At 41.9% G+C, this 21,815-nt stretch overlaps 1 protein-coding gene and 1 long non-coding RNA gene across 4 annotated transcripts in view; one reads left to right on the top strand and one right to left on the bottom strand.

The window, feature by feature from the left end:
- Positions 1-217: 217 nt before the first annotated feature.
- Positions 218-14,628, bottom strand: LOC108928408 (uncharacterized). 2 transcript variants are annotated; one of them, XR_001965665.1, is made up of 6 exons: positions 14,361-14,628; positions 7,838-8,028; positions 2,541-2,678; positions 2,373-2,433; positions 1,913-2,018; positions 218-430 (listed from the first exon to the last, which is right to left on the bottom strand). It is a non-coding gene; the product is annotated as an uncharacterized LOC108928408 (long non-coding RNA). The 2 variants fall into 2 exon arrangements; XR_001965666.1 differs by lacking the exon at positions 2,373-2,433.
- The window catches only part of gli1 (GLI family zinc finger 1), a 43,385-nt gene continuing 35,472 nt past the window's right edge, over positions 13,903-21,815 (top strand). The window contains exon 1 of one of the 2 annotated variants that reach the window (XM_029247813.1): positions 13,903-14,041. Coding sequence is in view for 1 of the 2 variants with exons in the window: in XM_029247812.1 (XP_029103645.1) it covers positions 14,931-15,081 (151 nt within the window). In the remaining variant the exon portion in view is untranslated. Of the gene's footprint in view, positions 14,042-14,629; positions 15,082-21,815 lie in introns of those variants that run through there. The other variant, XM_029247812.1, reaches the window with a different exon arrangement.

Raw genomic sequence — 21,815 nt, forward strand, 5'->3', positions numbered from 1 at the left:
TTGTTTTCAAAATAAAATTAACTTTGATAATTCCAAAAATAATAACATGCAAATTTTTCCACAACTTCCCATACACTATCTCCTTCTATTACAAAGCCATGTTATGAATATGCACTTTTTAAAGAAATGTTTATTTTAACTGGATTTTCTTCTCTAATTTATTTTCTAAAAATTTTTGCAGAGCGAACGCAACCTGTATTTACATTACCAGCAGACAGATGTCAGTAAAACACACCCAAACATAAAAAGAGTATGGTAATTTAGCTTCCGCAGTGATTAAAAACATGAAGAATGTCGGAGAAACATTCATCGTTAGTGACATGTGTTCACTGGTCATGCAGATGTCACTCAGTGTCAGGGATTGCTTGTCCTAATGGGTCCGGAAGCTGCCTGGACCGTTAGAAAGGAGAATGCCACATTTTTAAGGCGGCTGAAACAGAAAGAAACAGTTTTTTTCTAGTGATTTATGCAAGTCCCCACCTGTAATAACCGATTACATACACCATTTCAGTGCCATTACAGTACTTTTGAAAGGGACAGTAATTTAAATTAATTTAGTGACAATTTAATAAGTGTATGACTGTGAATTTGGTGAGCTCAGGTGATCTTTGTGTTCTTCTGCATGTTTTTAACTATCAGTGTAAAGCCTCATTTTTAATTTAAGCCTAATTTCATGCTTATGTACACACAGTATCAGTCAATGGTCTGCACTTGCTGAAAAGTTTGAGCAGGAAAGGAGCAGCTATGTCTTCCCAGCTCTTCTTCAGCAATTGCCAGGAGGCGTGCAACACTTGTAGGTTTGCTTTGTTTTCACTGCTCTGTCCAGTTTGTCCCATAAAATTATTACTCACGTTGCCCAAAGGTACACAAACGTTTACCCAGCACCATTATGCTGGAATTTAAGGGAAGGCTGGGTCCTTCATAGCATTTAGTATACACTGTACAGCTGTCTTGTTGGTTTTGTGCAGTGTGTGTTTATGTGCCTGCTTCTGGAACTATCCCCTGTCACTTTCAATATGTACCGCAACACATCAGGCACCAATGCAATCAGGAAGAGCAGGGAGGGGTGGGGCATTTAGTTCCACAACGAGGACAGGGACAGGGGCTCCTAGATTTAAATAGGCTCTGATCCAGAGTGAGCCTGCATCACCAAAGCTCAGGGAATTAATGTCACAGCCCTTGTTTTTCCACCTTAACCCCCATTACCTCTCACTTCTTACCACATGCATAATTTCCTGCGGAGACCTAATTCTTTAAGGTTGGAGTGATTGGAAAATGCCAAGCTGACTTTGCTGGTTCTTAACTTGATATGTAGCACATGTGACAGGCAGAGAGAGCAGAACGGCGTTCACCTAGGTCACAGCCGAGTTATGTCAATGAAACAAGGAGTAGTTGGTGACCTCTTTTGCCCTGTATATTTGCTCATTGTTTCAAAATCTTGGGCATACAGCTTCAGACCATTACGGCGCTTCGTAATGTTTCTTGCCATAGTTTGAATGTTTAGGGTGTTTTTTGCCTAACTTTGTCAATTCCATAATCAATTGTAACAGTAATGCTTGTAATGCCACAGTAAAGGACAGAGTAAGATTTCAGTAAGTCTTTTGATTTCTTTTTTCTTTTGAGCATATATATATATATATATATATATATCCACAGTAATGCATGGCCCTAAGTTTTCCACTGTTAACATGTGCAACTCACTGTTCTGTTGTAAATTATTAACAAAGTTTTGTATATTCAGTAAATGTGGCTTTTTGAATCATGCTGCAAGCCATGTGCACAACAATCGGTGTACAGTGTAATCAATTGCATTATCATAAATACAAGTCATTTCTAATGTTCTGAATGAGTGGCTCGAGTGCAGATTTCCTGGATAGGGGTAAAACACATTTTTAATTATATGTACTTTTACCTTGTTGCTGATTCCAGTCTGAAGATGGTGGCTGATATAAGGTGGGAGATCTAGACAGAGGGTTCTCTCTTATTCTTGGATACATTTGCTGGAGTCCAGATCACCCCTATGAGGACACATCCATACAGATTAGACACATCAAGGTGTTTTCTTTTAAGAAAGGCATCGCTAGCACTGGTGTTTGGTTGAAAAATGGGTCACACATTAGGGTGTGTTCTGTTGTGATACGGGTCACACGCATCAGCGTGAACTCCTTTGAGAAATGGGTCACACACGAGTGTGTGCTCCTTTGGGAAATGGGTCACACATATCAGAGTGTGCTCCTATGAGATATATGGTTCCTACATCAGGGATTGTTCTTTTGTATATGAGTCACACACACTAAAGTATATTCTGTCATACTTTAAGCCACTCAAGAGTTAACTGTATTTTATATATGATTGATTAAGGTGTCACTCACAGGCTGATATTTCCAGTCAGAGTTATGTGTTTGCGGGTCTCTCACATCAGGCTATGTCCCTCTGTGAAAAGGTGACTTACATTATGGTATGTCATTATGTGATGTTGGGCCATTTACAACGAGGTACAATGACAGCGAGGTGTTCATCTGGAACGCGGGATCGCTCACAGTCAGATGCGTTTGTCTGGTATCCTGGAACATTCACAGATGGATGTCTTTTCACAGTCTCTGGACCCACTAGATGTAGTCTCCCTCCACTCGTCCCAGACACACTCGAGGAGACCTGGCTGACCAGAGCACTGCGACCTAATAAGAAAAACAAGTACAAAAAACAAAGTTATGATAATTCATGTGAACTGAATAGCAACAGCCAGGGGGTGCAGTGGCGCAGTGGGTTGGACCGCAGTCCTGCTCTCCGGTGGGTCTGGGGTTCAAGTCCCGCTTGGGGTGCCTTGCGGCGGACTGGCGTCCCGTCCTGGGTGTGTCCCCTTCCCCCTCTGGCCTTACGCCCTGTGTTGCCGGGTAGGCTCCGGTTCCCCGTGACCCCGTAAGGGACAAGCGGTTCTGAAAATGTGTGTGTGTGTGTGTGTGTGAATAGCAACAAATGTATGATGAAAGAAAGAGAAACTGGTGACCTGTCACTTGCCACATAAAACAACTGAAATATCTAATAGTACAGGAACTAATTTTTAAACCGTTCTGTTAAAGACAGATATGTTGCTTACTGCTGTTACCCAGCACAGTGTACAAATGTTGGAGCAAAACATTTAATTTGTTATTAGTAACGTATTCAAAGCTTTTAGTTATCTAATTGTAAATGAAGAAATGAGATAACTATTGAATTTAGTTTTATGATACATTTCTGTTCACTACATGTTTTCATCTTTGCATGTATTGTCATGGCATCGCATTTCTTATAATGCTAGACACTCTGTTCCTGGCTGGTGCTACTATTTTGCTGTATCACACTGCCCTCTGTTGACAGTATATTGATTTTTGTTCATGTTTCAATGAGTGTTGGGGGCTTTCTAGTTCTGCAGCTCACTAACCAGTGCATAATAAAAATACAGTATTGGCAGATATATTAATTAACAGAGTACAGTACAGTGAACTAAATAACCATGAACAGTTAATCTGAAGAGATTTTAATTAAGAAAACAAGTAATGTGTACATTGTCTGAACCGCTTGTCCCATACGGGGTCGTGGGGTGCCAGGGCCCAACCCGGCAACACAGGGCGTAAGGGGACGCACCCAGGATGGGACGCCAGTCCACCGCAAGGCACCCCAAGCGGGACTCGAACCCCAGACCCACCAGAGAGCAGGACCCGGTCCAACCCACTGCGCCACCGCCCCCCCACCAAGTAATGTGTATTCATAAGGAAAACAATAAATTTTGATTTCATTCACAGTTTTATATACTGCACCTTACATTTGTACCTTATATTAAGTTCTTTTTGGTTTTTATTTAAACACCATATATTTTCATTTTGGACCATCGCTGACTATGAAAATTTCTTTATTCACTTGGACTGAATCGTTCAACATTCAGTCCATGAAAAAAATGACTGGCTACTTCTCTACGTGTCAAGGAGTACTTTCCACATTAAAAGTTTAATATAATACAATATCTATATGTAATGTGTAGTGACTTACTCAGCGCAAACCCTTACATACTGTATATAACATCACTGACCAAGAGACCAGTTTTTATATTTTCTCCCCTCAAGACAATGCACAAGTAGAAAATGTGTGTACCATTGGCCTCTTCACTACGGATGCCTTACATGATGCAGCAAGAACATGAATCCATATCTCCTTCATGTGGTACACCCATATGTACTGATATGTCACTGGGGGGAGACTGCTACCATGTTCACAGGAAAAAGAAGCTGATCTCATTTTGGGACAACTGTATTTACGATTTTTTCGGGTTTCCTACACTTTCGAGACAAAATCTCACATCACATTAATTGTTATGTATAATAGACTTCATAAAGTTTATTCAAATAGGTAATGAAGTTAAATTTTATTAACCAGTTCACACACACACACACATTGGCTGAAGCCACTTGTCCTAAGAGGGGGTCACGGTGAGCCAGAGCCTAACCCAGCAACACAGGGCAGAGGGCTGGAGGGGACACCAGTACATCACAGGGCACCCCAAGCAGGACTTGAACCCCAGACCCGCCAGTGAGCAGGACCCAGCCAAACCCGCTGCACCATTGCGCCTCCACACCCCCCTTTAACCAATTCAGTTTAAGCAACTCTAGTTAAAATAAATCCTATAAAATATTTTATGCCCATTTTAGTAAAAAATAATAACTGTATATCAATAAAAACATACATATATGTATATTATATATTATATATTATACATATCAACATAATAAATAAAACATAATACAAAAAATATAAAGCATGACTGACTGGCTCCTTGTGTTATAAACAATCAAGTTACAAATTTTCAAATATAGAAACATTTCCCAGTTTATTATTTTTTTTACTTTTGTTTTGTTCACTTACCTGTTCTGAAAAAATGTGACAGTTTCTGGAAGAGCATGACCCATCTTAACATGGTCAGCCAAAAGTTGGCAGTAAAACGCAGTCAGACAGAAAAGGAAACACTGGGTCAACAACCAAGACTGAAAAGGAGTTTTATTTTCTGTCATTTTGAAATCAGTCATTTTAACATCCCTTGAAATGAATCATATTTTTTATTATAATTTTTTTATTATAGTGCTATCAGAGACTTTTGCTGAACATAATCTGAAAAGTAAGCAAAGGGGTCTCTGTATTATTATCTTTTTAACTGTGTAGATAAACAAAGTTGAAAGTGGCCAGAAGCCTATATGATCAATTATCCAGCAGCTGAGACTGTTGAGGAGGTTGTGGAGATGTGGAGATTTTTTTTAACCTGTTTAACTTAGTTTTGTTTTTAAAGGGGGGGGCAGCGGGTTTGGCCGGAGCCTGCTCTCCGGTGGGTCTGGGGTTTGAGTCCCGCTTGGGGCATCCTGCCCTGGGTGTGTCCCCTCCCCCTCCACCCTTGTGCCCTGTGTTGTCAGGCTAGGCTCCAGCTTGCCGCGACCCCACTTGGGACAAGTGGTTTTAGTATGTGTGTGTGTATGTGTATGTGTGTGTGTGTGTGTGTGTGTGTGTATTTTTAAATTCAAAATAAAAATTCTGCAGAGTATTTTTTTCATGGCACATTCACTGAGTTCTAAAACTGGCCACTGTGTGATGCTGCTGCAGTGATGCAACAGCTCTATTGTAACCAGAGCAGCATCACACAGCCACTAGTCTTAGAACTTACTGACTTAGCAAAACCAGCCAACAAACCAATTTGAACGACCGCTTGTCCCGAGCGTGGTCACGGTGAGCTGGAGCCTATCCCGGAAACACTGGGCGCAAGGCTGAAGGAGTGGGGAGCACAGCCTGGACAGGATGCCAGTTCATCACAGGGTCTTTAACAAAACCTAATTAGTGAATACATTAAGGTACTTTATTAATTTCTGGTCCCAGCTGTGTTTATAAGGGGAGGAACAAGCACATTTAAATTTCACTACATAAGAACATAAATGATATAGTTTGTTCCACAATATAATTACCAGAGTATGAATTCTGAAAAACCAAATACTGTGAGCTACTGATGATGCCTTTAGACAAGCATGATAGCTGAAAAATGGTACAGTCAGGGATGAGGAATGTGATGTGTAGTGACTTACTCAGCCAAACCAAGCTGGCAACATGATAATGTAATTAAGAAAAGATGCTTTTGCCACTGCAAAAATATCAAACTGTAATTACTGCACTAGAAAAAAAGCTATCATGTTTTTATATATTACTTCCAGTCTTTTTCATCCAAAAAATCAATGAGACAAATGAAACATGCTACACTTAGAAACCTAAAATCTCAGAAATCAGTCAAAACGTCCACATCTTCCACTCCAGCTATCAGAACCATCTATATCTCTCTCCTGAAGGGCACCGAATAAAACATTCTCTCACTGAGTGCATAACCATGTTAAAGAGTGACCCAGGATATGAGAAAACCAACTGCAGGATGGCAAACAGTTCCAGTAATACACTATGAGAGGGGATAAAGCAACAGCAAATTAGAGCTTTAACAATCACTAAATATCGAAAATACACACACACACACACACACACACACACACACACACACACACACACACACACACACACACACATTTTCAGAACCGCTTGTCCCTGACGGGGTCACGGGGAACCAGAGCCAACCCGGCAACACAGGGCGTAAGGCCGGAGGGGGAAGGGGACACACCCAGGACGGGACGCCAGTCCGCCGCAAGGCACCCCAAGCGGGACTCGAACCCCAGACCCACCGGAGAGTAGGACCGCGGTCCAACCCACTGCGCCACCGCACCCCGTCATATCGAAAATATTACTGTTCTATTCTATCGTTAAGTCAAACAAAACATTAAAGATACATCTGGATATTTATAATTAATGTAGACACCTTTGGAAAGATTTTAATGAACATCAGTAATATTTACAGAAGTTTAACTAAAATAATTGACAGCTATTGGATGACTCAACAGCAGAGCAAGGACAGAGCTTTTAAGCCTGTCATATTGAAATGCATCCATGCTTCATCATGACTTACGTGCAGTTAACTTTTTCTCACATAAACTGACTGGACTAATTTTTATCAACAATGGAAAACATTGAATACCGCACCAAAATATTAAATAGATGGCACTGAAAATACTCTACCCTTGATACTTAAATTGGAAAATACAGTTAACCAAAAATAAATTAACAGTACTGGTTATTGCATGCAATGATTTTCTGAGTATTAGTTTTTGTCACTGAGAGAAGTGTCACCCTCCGCTGAAAAGATGAATGCATGCTCACCGTCTCGTGTGTTCTTTATGAAAAAATTGAGTTTTTCCAAATGGCATTGCATTTTCTGTTTACAAGATCTAAACTTTTAGGTAACTAGCAAAATTTGAAGTTTTATTTTACTTACTTTATAGTCAGAACACATTGCCCAATATTCCTTCATTTCTGATTACATACCGTATTGACTACAAAATATTAGCCGTATTACCCTTCACATAGCACGCATGCTTTAATTAAGGTCTCATAGCTCATTCCAATCATTTGAGTACATTTTCATCTCCGGTAACACAGATATCATTATTCAGTTCAATTCAATTCATTTTTATAGAATGCTCTTGTCATCAGTGACAAAGCGTTGCAAGGTTGTAGCGTTAAATGAGGTTACTGAAAATAATGCAAAATACATTCTGCATTTTAGAGCCACAAAGTGAAATTTTGAAAATTCATACCACAAACTGAAGTAGAATTTTAAACCAATGCACTTTTAAAATTCTAAGGTTCTATGAATACACATAGAAACATCAGCGGTACAGAAGATAGCAAAGAGAAGCACAATGACAGGGAAGGTCTGCTCCAGGTTTACCTGCAGGACACCACGGTGGGCCACACTTTCCCTGGCTGAGTCCAGCAGGACGGCTCCTCACTCCGGTCTGGTTTGGACTAATGTAAGCCAGTCTCTAAAGAAGGTGTCTATATATACCTCCTCCAAAGGGCTGTATTGATGGCAGCCTCGGACCCCAAGCCAATGAGAGGAAAACATGTGCAAAGGACCATCTGCAATGGAAAAAGAAAATCCCGTGAAGATTTTGTCGACTTTGCGGTGCGAGGAAAAGGTGTCCAGCTGCCCTGGGCCTTGTGGAACAGATGTACTCTCTGTTGACAGAAGCCACATTTAGTAGCCCAGCATGAAACAAGTTGGCACTTCAGGGTCAAAGTCAACCTTTTGCACAAAGCATACAGGGCTGCAGCTGGACAGAGTGGCATCCTTTACCTTTCTGTAGTTACAGGCACTCGCATCACTGCATTGTTAAACACATCCAGTACTGCAGACCTTTGAATTTGCTGTGGATGAATAAACTGCTGTTCTTTAATTGTTTGCACAGACTTACAATTTATAATCTGCGTTTCCTTTTTTTTTTTAATTTAATGTTGATTTTGCTGCCCGTGGACTAGCATCACATCCGCGGTGTTGCCCTGCCTCGCACCCGGACCACCTTAGATCACTGGGTGGATTTCTAGTTTTATATAAACATGTTTATAAAACACTGATGTTCAGTTAATTCAAGTTAAGTTTGCAATGGCTACTTAGAGCTCAGTTATGTTTTCCCTAATAGGAATTTACTATTCTTTAATACCTCGTCCTGGGTGTGTCCCCTCCCCCTCTGGCCTTACGCCCTGTGTTGCCGGGTAGGCTCCGGTTCCCCGCGACCCCGTATGGGACAAGCGGTTCAGAAAGTGTGTGTGTGTGTGTGTGTGTGTGTGTGTGTGTGTGTGTGTGTGTATTCTTTAATATTATTTTTCATATGCTGGCACACCGAGGGTGAACTTTTTTCAAGCTGTGATCTGCAAACCCTCATCCTTAGCTCAGCCCAGCCCACTGAAGATCCCATGCTAACCAAAACCAGGGGAGTCTGGACAACCATCTGACTGCTTTAGGAACCACTCACAAAACATACAAAATACAAATCACTTTTCCTCAACCGTGAAATGTTGGCACACTCGGGAGGGCTGGGCAGTCACAGGATTATTCTTGTGTTTTCTATTGCTTCTTCTCCTCTACTGCTTTCAGTCTTCTATACTATACTTTTTAAAATTGATTACTGTTGCATGTCAGTCTATATTTTTTAACTATCCTATGCTGAGCTGCAACATGTTGAGAAGGGCACTGTATGAAAGCATTTTGAAAAAAAGGGAATCGAACTGAATTTGTTCTTGGTCTCGGTAGAGTATCTCTTCCTTTCCCTGTAGAGAATGCAATATCTCTCAAAGTGCTACAGACCTCCCATCAGAAGACTGGTGAGCAAAGCATGTAGCTCTCTGTCTTACTCTCATGGCACTGCGCCGGTTAGGAAAGTGACGGGTGTGCGTCTGCATTTTCTTGTTTTCACTTAACCACTTGGAATAGACTGGGTACATTACCCCACGAGGTGGCTTAGCGTTCACCTGTCAGTAATCAGGCCAGAGCTATAATCCCTCTATGAGCTTTGATGTACTTATGTGTGTGGACACCTGCAACTTTGAGATGGGAGAATCAAGTCAAATTCTGCACATTTAGAGATGAAAAAAAGAAATAGTTTGAATGTTCCGCCAGTGAGCACAAAGTATTTAAAATAAAACGAATGTCATCGTGCAGTGGGTTTAGCCGGTGCTCGCTGTGTGGTGGGTCTGGGGTTCGAGTCCTGCTTGGGGTTCCTTGCAATGGACTGGCACCCTGTCCTGGGTGTGTCCCCTCCCCTTCCAGCCTTGTGCCCTGTGTTGCCAGGTTAGGCTCTGGACAAGCAGTTATTGACGATGGATGGATGGATGGATGGATGGATGGATGGATGGATGCATGCATGTCATCGTCAACATGCATAGAGATCAAAACTGGTTAGGAGTAATAATATTGGTCTGAAAGACACAAAAGTATAATAATGGATTAACAGGGATACTTGGAGATGTGGTCACAAGTTACAAAATCAGTGTTCTCCTTTGCTGTGTTTGAGATTTACTCCTCCAAAAAAAAAATCACTCTCTTCATCCACCGAACCCTCCACTTTACCACCTTCATATCTGAACTTTATCACATTGAATTATCACCTTGCTGCTTTGCAACTTCTGAAATAAAAATCTTCAGCTTTCAAGTTCTCAAAGATCACAGAAATCATACTGAGTTTGTAAATTAGGTACATATAAACAGTGCAATACTGAGCAATACAACCTCTTCAAGACACACGTTTGTGCAGCAATTCTTTGCCATTCACCAGATACCTTCCACCTGACATGAATGAAAGCTGTAGAGTTCTGCACCATGTTGGCACTCTGCACGAAGCATATGGCTCCAGCAGCTGCGTGGCACTAACCCTAAGTGGTTCTGCTCCCTGGGATGAAAGCCACGACTCTCATTCACAATCTCCCTTAATCACAGGTTGTTCTTAATGGACCCTTCATCTGACACGTTACCGACTGCTAGACCCGGCTTATCGTGCTCAATGTGAGTGCACAAGACGCACAGATTGACTCTGTGCATGTATGCATGCATGCATGCAAAAACACAAAATGGACTTTTACTATATGCATGGTCATTCATTGATACACCCATAAAGAGTTGCATGCCAATGCAAAAATTCAGAGAATAGCAAACACACATCAATTTGTCTAGGCAGACTGTATTATCTGTCCAACTGTTTCCAAGACAATCTTAGCCAGCTCATGTGGTCCTCAGCAAATACAGTACTCTATTAACACTCTGGTGCACTGTCTTTGGCTGAGTTCCAACTGTACTATATAGGGCAGGGGAGTTGGTGATGCTGCCTTTAGACCTAAAGATTGCAGGACTGAATGCCAGGTGTAGTACCCTTGAGCAAGGTACTAACCCTAAATTGCTCCAGTAAAAATTAGCCAGCTGTATAACTGTAAGTAGCTTAATACTGTAAGTCAATCTAGAGAAAAGTGTCAGCTAAATTAATAAATATACAGTAACAGCTTTGTTATTCATGATAAAAGTAATAACCAAATTATTATTAACCTAGACATATATTTTACAAAACACTTACTGAGGCAGAATCTTCATTATTATAATTTCCATAGTAGTTCATTATAAATATGAATAACATTTATATTAATATTGCTGTATTGGTAACTGTAGTAGACTTTGGGCCAATAGAGGACTTGATGATAATAATTAAAGTAAATCTTGAAAAAAAAATTTTTCCAAATGCTTTTTGTACTTCTTTCTATTTGTAATTGATTTATTCGTACTGATACCAAATTTTAAGTGAGTCTGACTGATCTTTTTTGAAAGAAACACAGTGATTTATAATTTTAATTAAACATTTATGGCTGCATTGGACTGGCATCCTGACCAAGGTGCACCTTTGACTAGCCTCATGCCCTGTGTTTCTGGGATAGGCTCCAGACCACCACAACCTTTACTGGAACCAGCTGTAATAATAATTGAATTATAATATATATATTTTAAAACAAATTTCCTAGTTTTCCAATTAGACCTTAAAAATATAGTTAAGCATTAGAAAGTTATTGAGGGTTATTTTATTTTTAGTGACTACATGGAGTAAAATTCTTGCCCATTGTCCAAAATATAGCATTAACTTAAGTAATTATTTAGCTTATATGTGTGAGTTACAACAAAAATCAAACGTAAAATAAAAACTGTTCATGAAAAATATATTTAAATAAAACAAAACTGAAAACAGCATTTTTTTAATCTGTTTTTGCTTTTTTGTTTTTGCTGTCTCATTTCACCACAGCCTGCTGTTCTGCTGGAGCTGACAAATTTGTTCACAAAGCTTTATTTAGAAAATATGTCAATTTGTACAGCTTGACATTTCGATCAAGAGCACTTTGGGTTACATTTGTAGCTCAAAGGTACTACAGCTGAGCTTCTGGTACTCGATGCTGCAACTTTTGACTCACAAGTCCATTTGTCAATCACTCAAACATATTGTATTATATGAGTGAAATACCTGGAACACAACACATCTGAACACGTTTCAATGAATAAATTGCCCAAGCCTATCAGGCAAACCGAATGGAAATATGTATTTGTAGAGAGTAAAACATGTAACCAACATAAAATTCTGCTGGGCTGTAACCAAAGCAACCAGCCATCCCATTTCCCCACTTTTATTACCTTTCCAACCCCACTTCAAGCCAGGATGCTTTGGCCACGGTGGGCCGGTATCTAATGGGACTTCAGGGATTCCACTGTGCCCGTGCGGGTTTACCTTGGGCCCGGGTAAGAGGGGAGCAGCTTCTCTCGAGTTCACACACTCGGCAGTCTGTAAGCACAGATCACACACACACACACACACACACACACACACACACACACACACACACACACACACACACCATTCCTTTAGTCACTTTCAAACAAGTAACTATTTAGCTGTGAACTAGCCCAGTACATCCAAGGGTCTATGGTCACAAATGACACTCAACAGTATTAATGAATGATTGTAGGGGACAGGGAAGCTTTGTAAACTTCCCTTTTGACTTCTAAACATCATCTCTTAAGTTTTCTTCCCCTCCCCCCAAAAAAAAAACTTTTCAGAATTATATATGGAAAATATGTACAGAAAAATGTAAGGTGGCTGCGAATGGAAAAAAAAAAAATGTATCGTGATTCAAAACACAGTATACAGAGTTAATTAAATACTGGCAGCAAATCAAATACAGGACGCGCAAAAATTCTGCGCCACGCGCACGGGTCTCGCGCAGCTCCCCATCACTCCAGGCGCGGTGTAAAAACTGTGGTGCTGCGGTTTGTTTGAAGAAAAAAATAATAATAATAATTAACACCCGTTCATTTTGTTTTCCATAACATCGAAAGCAAACAGCACGAGGGCATAATTACACGTTTTGTGATTACTTTCGTACTCATTTTTTAGATAGTACCCGCGGCAAATCAAACTGTAATGGCGTTGTTAAGGGGGAAAAAAAAAAAGTTTCATTTCCTGGGAAAAAAAAAAAAAAATTACAATAACAAAGATCGCGGCTTAAACCGTTGGGACCCGACAGCCGAAGGAAAACAAACGAAATGACTGGAGAACCTCTCTTTTCTCGGCTAACTCAAACTGAGCGTTCGCGAGCGCTCCGCTCCGTCCACGGGAATCCGCTCCGGGTTTTGCGGTTTATCACCACGTCTGGCGAGACCGCGTGCTGAGCTGAGGGCGAGACGGAGCATCCCTCGCCACACACGCAGCCCGCTGCACACGAAGACCGCGCCGTTTAACCCCCACTCCGCCCCACAGCGCAGTGAGCACCATGAGTACCTCGAACCCGTGGACATCTGCGACAGCAAACTTTCTTACCGATCTGATGATCACCATACAACTCAGTCTTATCACTGTAACTTAGTAGTAACTATAAAGTTAATAATTAAAGTTAATATCACGACACGTGAATGCACTCCAATTCTCTTTCCACATTATTTTGTTAGTGATGTGTAAAGGTTTATGCTACGATGAAGTTCAGCAGCAGCACGAGTTTTTTTTTTTTTTTTTTGCTTTTTTTTTTTTTTTAAGAAAAACAAAAAGTTAACTTCCTGTTTCGGGGTGGTCCATGGAGTCTGAGAAAGAAGGAGGGAGGGAGGAGAAGGAGCAGGAGCAGGACTGAAGGAGAGGGAGAGAGGGGTCCCACACACAGACCACGCACCTCCTCGCCGCTTCGGGACTCGCCTTCCGAATATGTGGATCGCTCCTCCGTCCTGTTTTTAAACGCGGAATTCCGAGGAAACTTTAAGGAACGAGAGAGAGACTGAGAAGATAAAGCGGGGGCTGTGATTCAAAGGGATTCCGAATAAAGTTGCGGATAAGCGCGCGTCCCTCCTTCTGTATCTGTATCTGAGTGCGGCTGCAGGCACGAAAAATAAGGGGGGGCGAGAAGAAGAAGAAGAAGAGGAGGAGGAGGAGGAGGCGGCGGGGGGGGCTTTATTGGAAATTCTCTAACCCCCAGCGGGACGTTCGCAGCCCCTTTCTCTACCAAGTTCCTCCAAGGAACCTGAATTCCCTGGGATCAACTTGAGGCCACCAACAGATGCAGAGCACTGGAAATTCTCCGTAAGGTATTTTAACATTACCTGATTCACATGCTTTTTTCAGCCGAATTACACACTGTGTGTACTTCTACGTTTTCTAATATTTTCTACTGTTTACTGCATGAGAAATAGTTCGTTAATCAGTGGGTATACAACACAAGGCTACTCGGCGTGCTTGCAAACAGCGCTATATTGTCACAAAGAGGGCACACAAGTGTTTATCAAGTGCGGTGTTTGCCAATTGATTAGCAACACAAACATGCATATATTACACGCGAGGGCAGAATAACATGATTTTAAACAGGCACGTACCCGCACCGCGAGACGGGGGAAAAAAAAAACACACCTTTTTGAGGGAAACGAAGCTTTCAAGGGGGTAACGTTTTCCTCAGGGAACTCTGACAGTTTTTGAAGAGTTTGCAGGCTCAGCAGCCGAACTCAAAAAGGCTGTTTTCTCGTGCTCCGGGGAGCCGCTCGCGCGCTCAACGCGCCTGACGTGCGTCGTAGCTCATTTTGTGCCAAAGCGACTTGTCCGCGTTCGCGAAGCTCGCTTCGCCGGGCGGCCGTCGCGCTAACCGCTTGGTTTTGCGGAAGGACGTGCAGCGGTAACTACGTCGTCCACATTCTCGCGCAGCTACCGGTGGCGCGAGACGCAAAAGTGCGGGAGCGCGTTGGGAAGCACGCGAAGAAGTGTGTGTGGAGCTCCTTCCTTGTGCCTCGCGCGGTTGTTTCAGCAAGTAAAAAAAAAACAAAAAAAAATGTTGTTTAACTCAACGTTCTCGACTTCTTTACATCCACCCCCCCACACCCAGCATGCGTATTGTGCCGTTCAGAGAGCAGGAGGGCAGGGGGTCAGACTCCCAACAGCTGTTTCTTGTAACCTGAAATAGTTGGGGTGCCGAGATCTGTGCTCCAAATGTGGGCATCTGTCAGGGCTCGCGCTCGCAGTGAACGCGCATCTCCGCTCCGCTCCCTCGGCGAAACCTCTCGAAAGAGTGAAAACACAACAAGTGGAAGCGTTCGTGTCACACGAGCTACATTGATTTCACCGAAGACGTGTAATAAAGGTAAATATCATCTTTCTGCACAAGGCATTTCTGGGTTTGTTTTATGTGTTGATTCAGAGATTAAGTAGCCTAATCCCGCGGAGCGCCTGCTTTTCTTACACGAGATTCCTGAGTGTTTGATAGACCGAATTTAAATGAAGTGGGGAGCGCAGAAAATATTATTTTTAAGAACTTGCTTTTGGTCTTCTAAATATCCCCCCCCCCCCCCACACTCATGATGAATTACTGTGGTCTCATCAAAAATACTTAAGCGTGCTTCTGCTAAGCGGCGTTTACTGTTGTGGCTCTTAATCTTATTATTTAATTAATAAATAATAAAATACCTTAATAATTAAGTGCACAGATTTGTTTTCAAGAATTGGAAATAAAACGACCAAAGTCTACGTAGCAGTCAGGCTGTTCTCAGCTGTGGCCTTAAGGCTCCTTTTCTGTCATGCATCCAGGAATCATTCCCTTTCAGCAGTGATTTGTTGTGCACTAAATTCCTTCCTTTGGACTAATTGTTCAACGTTTGGGAAGTTTATAGTCTCTGCAGAATGGCATTTCATGTATGATTTCAGACGCATCAGCATTTACATGAGATCAGTGTTTCTGACTTTCTGGAATGCATGTTAAAACTTGCACCACATTATGTCAAGCGTGTTGAAGTTTAGTAAGCAAATCAAATGTCATTCAAATCATAAAATGAATATATCTTTCTGGTAGTCAGTCATCTTTGGTTAATAGATTTTTGTCTAAGACAAACCGTAGCGTAGCCAGTCCTTTTAGGGCTGTAGTAAAACCATTCCTTCCATCATATAAACCCTGGGTAACCAATTTTTTTTCCAGTATGTACACTCTTGTTTCCTGCCTAGTCCTCCATCCATGTATCCTGAGATGGTGTTTCATGTGTACCACAGTAGAAACTGAACAACTTTGTGCAGGTGTGTAATTGGCACATTGCCTGCGTGGCTTTGCTTTGAAGACCCACAGGCTGTAGCAGATGTTTTTTTGACCATGTTGAATATGCATTTCATTACTGTTAATGGAAACCTCTCTTCTGACCTGCGGGAACGGGAGTTCATCTGAAAATGAGCAACTTTTCACATTATTATTTATGCCTCTTTCCTTTCAAAAGTAATTTCTGATGAACTAAGCAAAAGATGAGATTGCATACTCTTGTGTGTACCACGTGAAGAACGGTAAGACCAATATGTACAGTACATTGATTTACAGTTTAAGAATCCTTTGCAATGGTAGTGTTTTTCAGTAGGCTGAGTTTTGCTGGACTGATTTAGAATCAAAGCATTTTAATTATGTAGCAAAGAACACATTTCTTTCCAGCTGTGGTGCAGCAAGTTGTACTCAAGACTGAGAGGTTTAGTCCCAAATGAAGTGAATTGGCAGGTATTTTTTATATTTTTAAATTGATTTTATGATCAACTTATGATAACCGGCGGTGCGGTGGCGCAGCTGGTTTGACCAAGTCCTGCTCTTCAGTGGGTCTGGGGTTTGAGTCCCATTTGCGATACCTTGTGACGGACTGGCATCCCGTCCTGGGTGCGTTCCCTCCCCCTCCAGCCTTGCGCCCTGTGTTGCCAGGTTAGGTTCCGGCTCTCCGCGACCCCACTTGGAACAAGCGGTTTCAGACAGCGTGTGTGTTTATGGTAGCCAGGATAATATGAAACTTTTCACATAAGTTCAGCTTGCACCATCAATCTACACCAGCAGTTTATGGACACAGGCCTTTCATTGTCTGTCATTTATTTTTAACTAGATAATAAACATATTCCTTATTACTTCGTACTGTGATGACATTACTGAGTTTAAAATTTCTAAGCTATCTTAAGAAGGGTTACAGTCTTTGACTTAATGATTTAAAAAATTGGGTGATTATGGTAATTAAAGGTCTATTTGACCAGCTTAAGTGGATCATTTGCACTGTGGTATTTCTTCTCCCAGGCAGACAGACAATGTAACACAGGACAGGGACCATATTTATTTCAGGTGCTGTAATTGAAAATAGTGGGGTTCACTAGGGTGTGACACAAAAGAGGAACTTCACTTCTTCAGGGTTTTAAAATGGAAAAACTCAGTACTTAAATGCCGTCCTAGTTCACTGCCCAAGCTCCACTTTTTCGTATCATTCCTCAAATCCAAGCAGTTTCAGGTTCGGACTGTGACAAAACTATGAATTCCTCAGTGATTCTTGTGTTTGTTGTCATATCAGGGAAATGGCAGTCTGTTTTTCCGAGCAACGACGACGACATTACTCCTTTAGTTGGTGCTCAGTTCCACTCCAAAGTAGCTGTAGATTCACTGTGGTGATCTAAGATAGATGTAGTTTGGCGGTACAGAGAACTGGTCATTTTTGGCAGTTTATTTGCAAAATCAGAAGTTCTGTAGCAAAATTAATTTAATTAGAACATGTGATGCATTCACTAAAGAAATTCCTTTGATAGACATGTTCTGTATGTTGCAGCTCCCTGGGTTCATTCTTCGTTTGTTCTCTTTGCCTCGTGCTGTAAGATGCCTTGAACAAAAGGCATCAGCAAAACAAATCAAAATAATGGACTGCTATACCATGCTCATATCAAAAGCACTTTAGTTTGACAGTCCTCTCAGCCTTGTTGACATACAGTATCATCTTGTCATATGCCTTAATCCTGCAAGCATCTTTCTGCTAAGGAAAAAATGGTACCCAACAGAAAATGTGTGAGTTTGAAGGCTTGACAGCGTAGGAGTGTTGAAAATGATTGAGCAACAACTGCTCGACTCCTTGAAAAACATGACTTCAGCTCTTTTTCTTGGCTACCGACCTGTGCCTTTGAAGAGCAGTGAAAGTACTGCCCTGCAAACAACCAGGTTTTTTTTTTTTTTTTTTTTTTTCTTTCCGCTGGCAGTACAGTCAAAATACTCCCTCAACTATCACATCCAGAATTTTCATTGGAGTCCAAGACTAGTGTTTGGCACCGCATTACTCTTTTTCCCCCCAACAAATCACTCTTGTAACTAAGGGAAGTTTTGGAAAACCATGGTTATTGTTAATTTAAATGTGGTAACACTGTGGTTAGCGTGCCTGTGATTTGTCAAAGTTGTCCTTACATAATGAAATTGTGCTGTGTATCATTCATAGGCAATTTTGCAGTGGTATTAAATGTTTGAGTTTCTGTTATATGCAGCGTCTTGAGCGTTTTATTGAATATCTTTCCTGGGTTGATAGAGACACTTTGGCTGGTACTGTGAAATGGATGCTAGTTAAGAACATGACATCTCCACAGCTCTTGCTAACATCCCTTACTGCTCTAGCTGGCTTGCAAACCCAACAAATTTTGGTGAACAAAGCTGTTACCAGGTAGGGTTCCTTCATAGAAGAGAGACTCTGAAATGTGAATGAATGCCATGTACAATTTCCACCTACACAAAAATTAGTGACAGCTTCAGGGGTACTGAAGGAGAAGGGCAGTAATATACTCCAGGTCAGATGACCACACTTAAGGATATTTCATATGTATGGAAATGAATTGTTTCCTGAATCTCTCCCTTTGTTGTTCATGCTACTGTAAAAACAGAAATCGCAGTGAATCAGGGTGCTGACTTGACACTGAAATTTGGCATCTTCCTGTCAGTCGTTTTTAGATAGAAGTCAATCATTTAGCATTGCTAGGATGCAGGTCATATAAAGATAAATTGTCTTGGTGATGAAACTGATAATGATTTCACTACATGGTGAATATTACAAGGTTCATAAACCCATTTAAACACAGAGTAACTTGGGGTATTCTGAAAACTTCTTTGATTTTGATATACATTAATGTCACAAACCAGTAAGCCAATTACGGGTGTACATTTCTGATCTCCTTACACATGAAAAGTGCGACTAAAAGATTCACCAAGTTTGCTTTACATTCTTTACAAAAAGTTCTTGCATGTTAAGGATATTACAAGTTGGACCATGATGGAAAATTTGTGCATTCCTTTCCGTAGCTTCTTGCGTGCGTGTGGTGGTGGTGGTGGGGCGGTTGGCTAACCATCTGGTCTGTACCTTCCTTATCTTCGGCCCCGGTGCTTCCAGGATATGCTCCAGACTGCCATGAACCTGCCTAGAACAAGTGGTTATCAATAGCGAATGTGTGTACGCGCATTTTCGGACTTAGTTTGTCAAACGTATAATCTTTGCTAATCTGTTCTATTACCCCCTATTAAGAACAAATACCAAGTGTACTTTCCCATGCATGCCCTATCATCACCTCCGTGTGGTTGGATTTAATGAGCCCTAATGAACACATCACATAGAGCCCCCTCTGAGCTCTTAAGTAATATATACCGAACACCAGGTTTCCTCACTGCCTTAATGAAAGGTGTGATTTAGTATTACAATTTTGTCGCACCTGCTTGCGTTGGCCTTTGTCTGTAGTGCATATTACAATTATTCATTCAGCTGTTTCTTTTCTCCAAAGCAACTTAGAATTATTTACCGATTTATACAGCTGGGTAATTTTTACTGGAGCAGTTTTAGGGTAAGGACCTTGTTCACAGTTATTACAGCCAGATGTGAGATTCAGACCTGCAACTTTTGGGTCTAAAGGCAGTAGCGCTAACCACTACACTACCAGCTGTCCATGTATTTGGTTTCAAATACTAGTACTGAGTCCCATTCAGAAGTAAATAAGACATTCAGTTGAAACTTCCCTGGATTAGCAGTGGTGCTGCTGGATCAATCTGTGTTCATGGGCTTTTTTCCTGTTGCATCCTTGACTAAAATTTTATTTGATCAACTCCAGGAAACCAAGGAAAATACACATCTGAAATATGAGGACAGCAGCTACCTTCTTACTGGCATGGTACTTTTGCACTACATTTAAGTGAGACTTTTTTCCAAAGTGATTTACAGTATTAAGTTGCTTACAATCTCACGCACCCATTGTTCAAACTGCTTGTCCCATACGGGGTTGCGGGAAGCCGGAGCCCAACCCGGGAACACAGGGCGTAAGGCTGGAGGGGGAGGGGACACACCCAGGACGGGACATCAGTCCATCGCAAGGCACCCCAAGCGGGACTCGAACCCCAGACCCACTGGAGAGCAGGACCTGGTCCAACCCACTGCGCCACCACACCACCGCACCCCCTTCTTTGCTTACAATCATTTACCCATTTTTAAAGCTGGTAGTTCTTACTGAGCAGTTTTAGGGGGTTTTACTTTACCGAAGGGTACTTCAGCAGGAGGTTGGATTTGAGTCTGGATCCCTCAAGCACAAGGCAGCAACTGTAATCATTAGTGGGGATGCAGGTGGCATAGTGAACGTTCTCCAGGTCTATGACTGCAGGTGTGCTTATTCAATCAACCCAAATATATATATTTTTAAGATGAATAAATTGAACATGGTAACAGATTCTACTTACATTGCAAGTGACGGTTTTAAGGTCAAGTTCCATTAACAGAGAATCTTCGCGGGCATCCAGGGTGAGCGATTTAATTAGAACCTTGTCATTATCATGGCCATCGATAAGTGTAAGAAATGGCAGCAGATGCGATGGTTCCCCACACTCGGTGCTGACCGGGCCAGCCCAAGGTTCACACCAGCAATACGAATGCACTTGCAGTGCGACACATGTGAACAGCTCTGTAGGGGAGCTTCCTCCTTCCCTCCTTCTCTTTATCAGCGGCTCATGGCTTGCGTTAAAGCCAAAAGGCTCCTCATTAAGTCAAGACCAAAACAAATAACCATACAGGAAGGCCCTCATTTATCTGTCTACAGCAGCTGTAACCCAGGACCCCCCCCGACCCCCAGCTCAACTGACAGGTACTGCTCCCATGTGCTTTTAATGGTGCAAGAACAGTGCCTCCCATGACTTGGAGAAATGTCATAGTAGAAGCGTAAGATTTGGGTCTTCCAGGGGATAAGTGTGTTGCCCTAAAATGAAGAGAAAGCATTGTGGTGGTGAGCTCTCGAGGATGACTAATGCAAGAGTGGGGACTAAGGCAAGCAGCAACAAGTGTTGTGTTTTTCTCCGGATTCCTTTTTTTTCCTACTGCGGCGCAAGGAACATGTCACATGATGCAGTCCCCTCACCCCCCTGCCTCCTGTGGACCACCCTCACTGGGATCAGAGGCCCTCAATCACCCCCTTTCACACCCCGTGAACCTGAAACAATCGGGGTTTAATAGCGGCTGTCTGTCCGCAGCGATTGGCCCTCGGTGCTGTGTCAGTTGGACGGGGGGTTCGGGGAGGACACACAATGCTCTCAAACCCCGCTCCCTTTATATTCCCCTGCATCTCTTTTCTTTTTGCATCTTTTTGTTACTTTTCTTCTACAGCGATATGGGAAGAAATGGTGTTGTTTCTCTCCGTCTTTGTGCCGCTTGCTGCCGCGGCGTTCTGCTACTTCTCCATCCAGTTGCCGTCCTTTCGCCTGATTTGTTTTGCACCTTTTACCACTTTAACTCCAGAGCATTCCTGCCCCGTTGGTCCTCACTGAGTATTTTACACATGTTCCAGATGTTGTGTCCTCAAATGCGTCACTTCCTCCTCTTTCCACACACATCCCTTTCGACACTGCTTTATACTACAAGGGTGCCCAACCTCATATTCCCCCTACACTCAGGCATGGCACAGATTATTAGTGTGATTATTAAATTTATAATGATACATTTCTGTACAACAGAAGTAATGGAAACACCAGACAATTTATGAATACTAAGAAACTAATAAGGAGTGGAGCCACACTTTGCTTTGGGAATAGCTTCTATCCTT

The sequence above is a fragment of the Scleropages formosus genome, chromosome 22, assembly GCF_900964775.1.
Source record: "Scleropages formosus chromosome 22, fSclFor1.1, whole genome shotgun sequence".
NCBI classification, from domain to species: Eukaryota; Metazoa; Chordata; class Actinopteri; order Osteoglossiformes; family Osteoglossidae; genus Scleropages; species Scleropages formosus.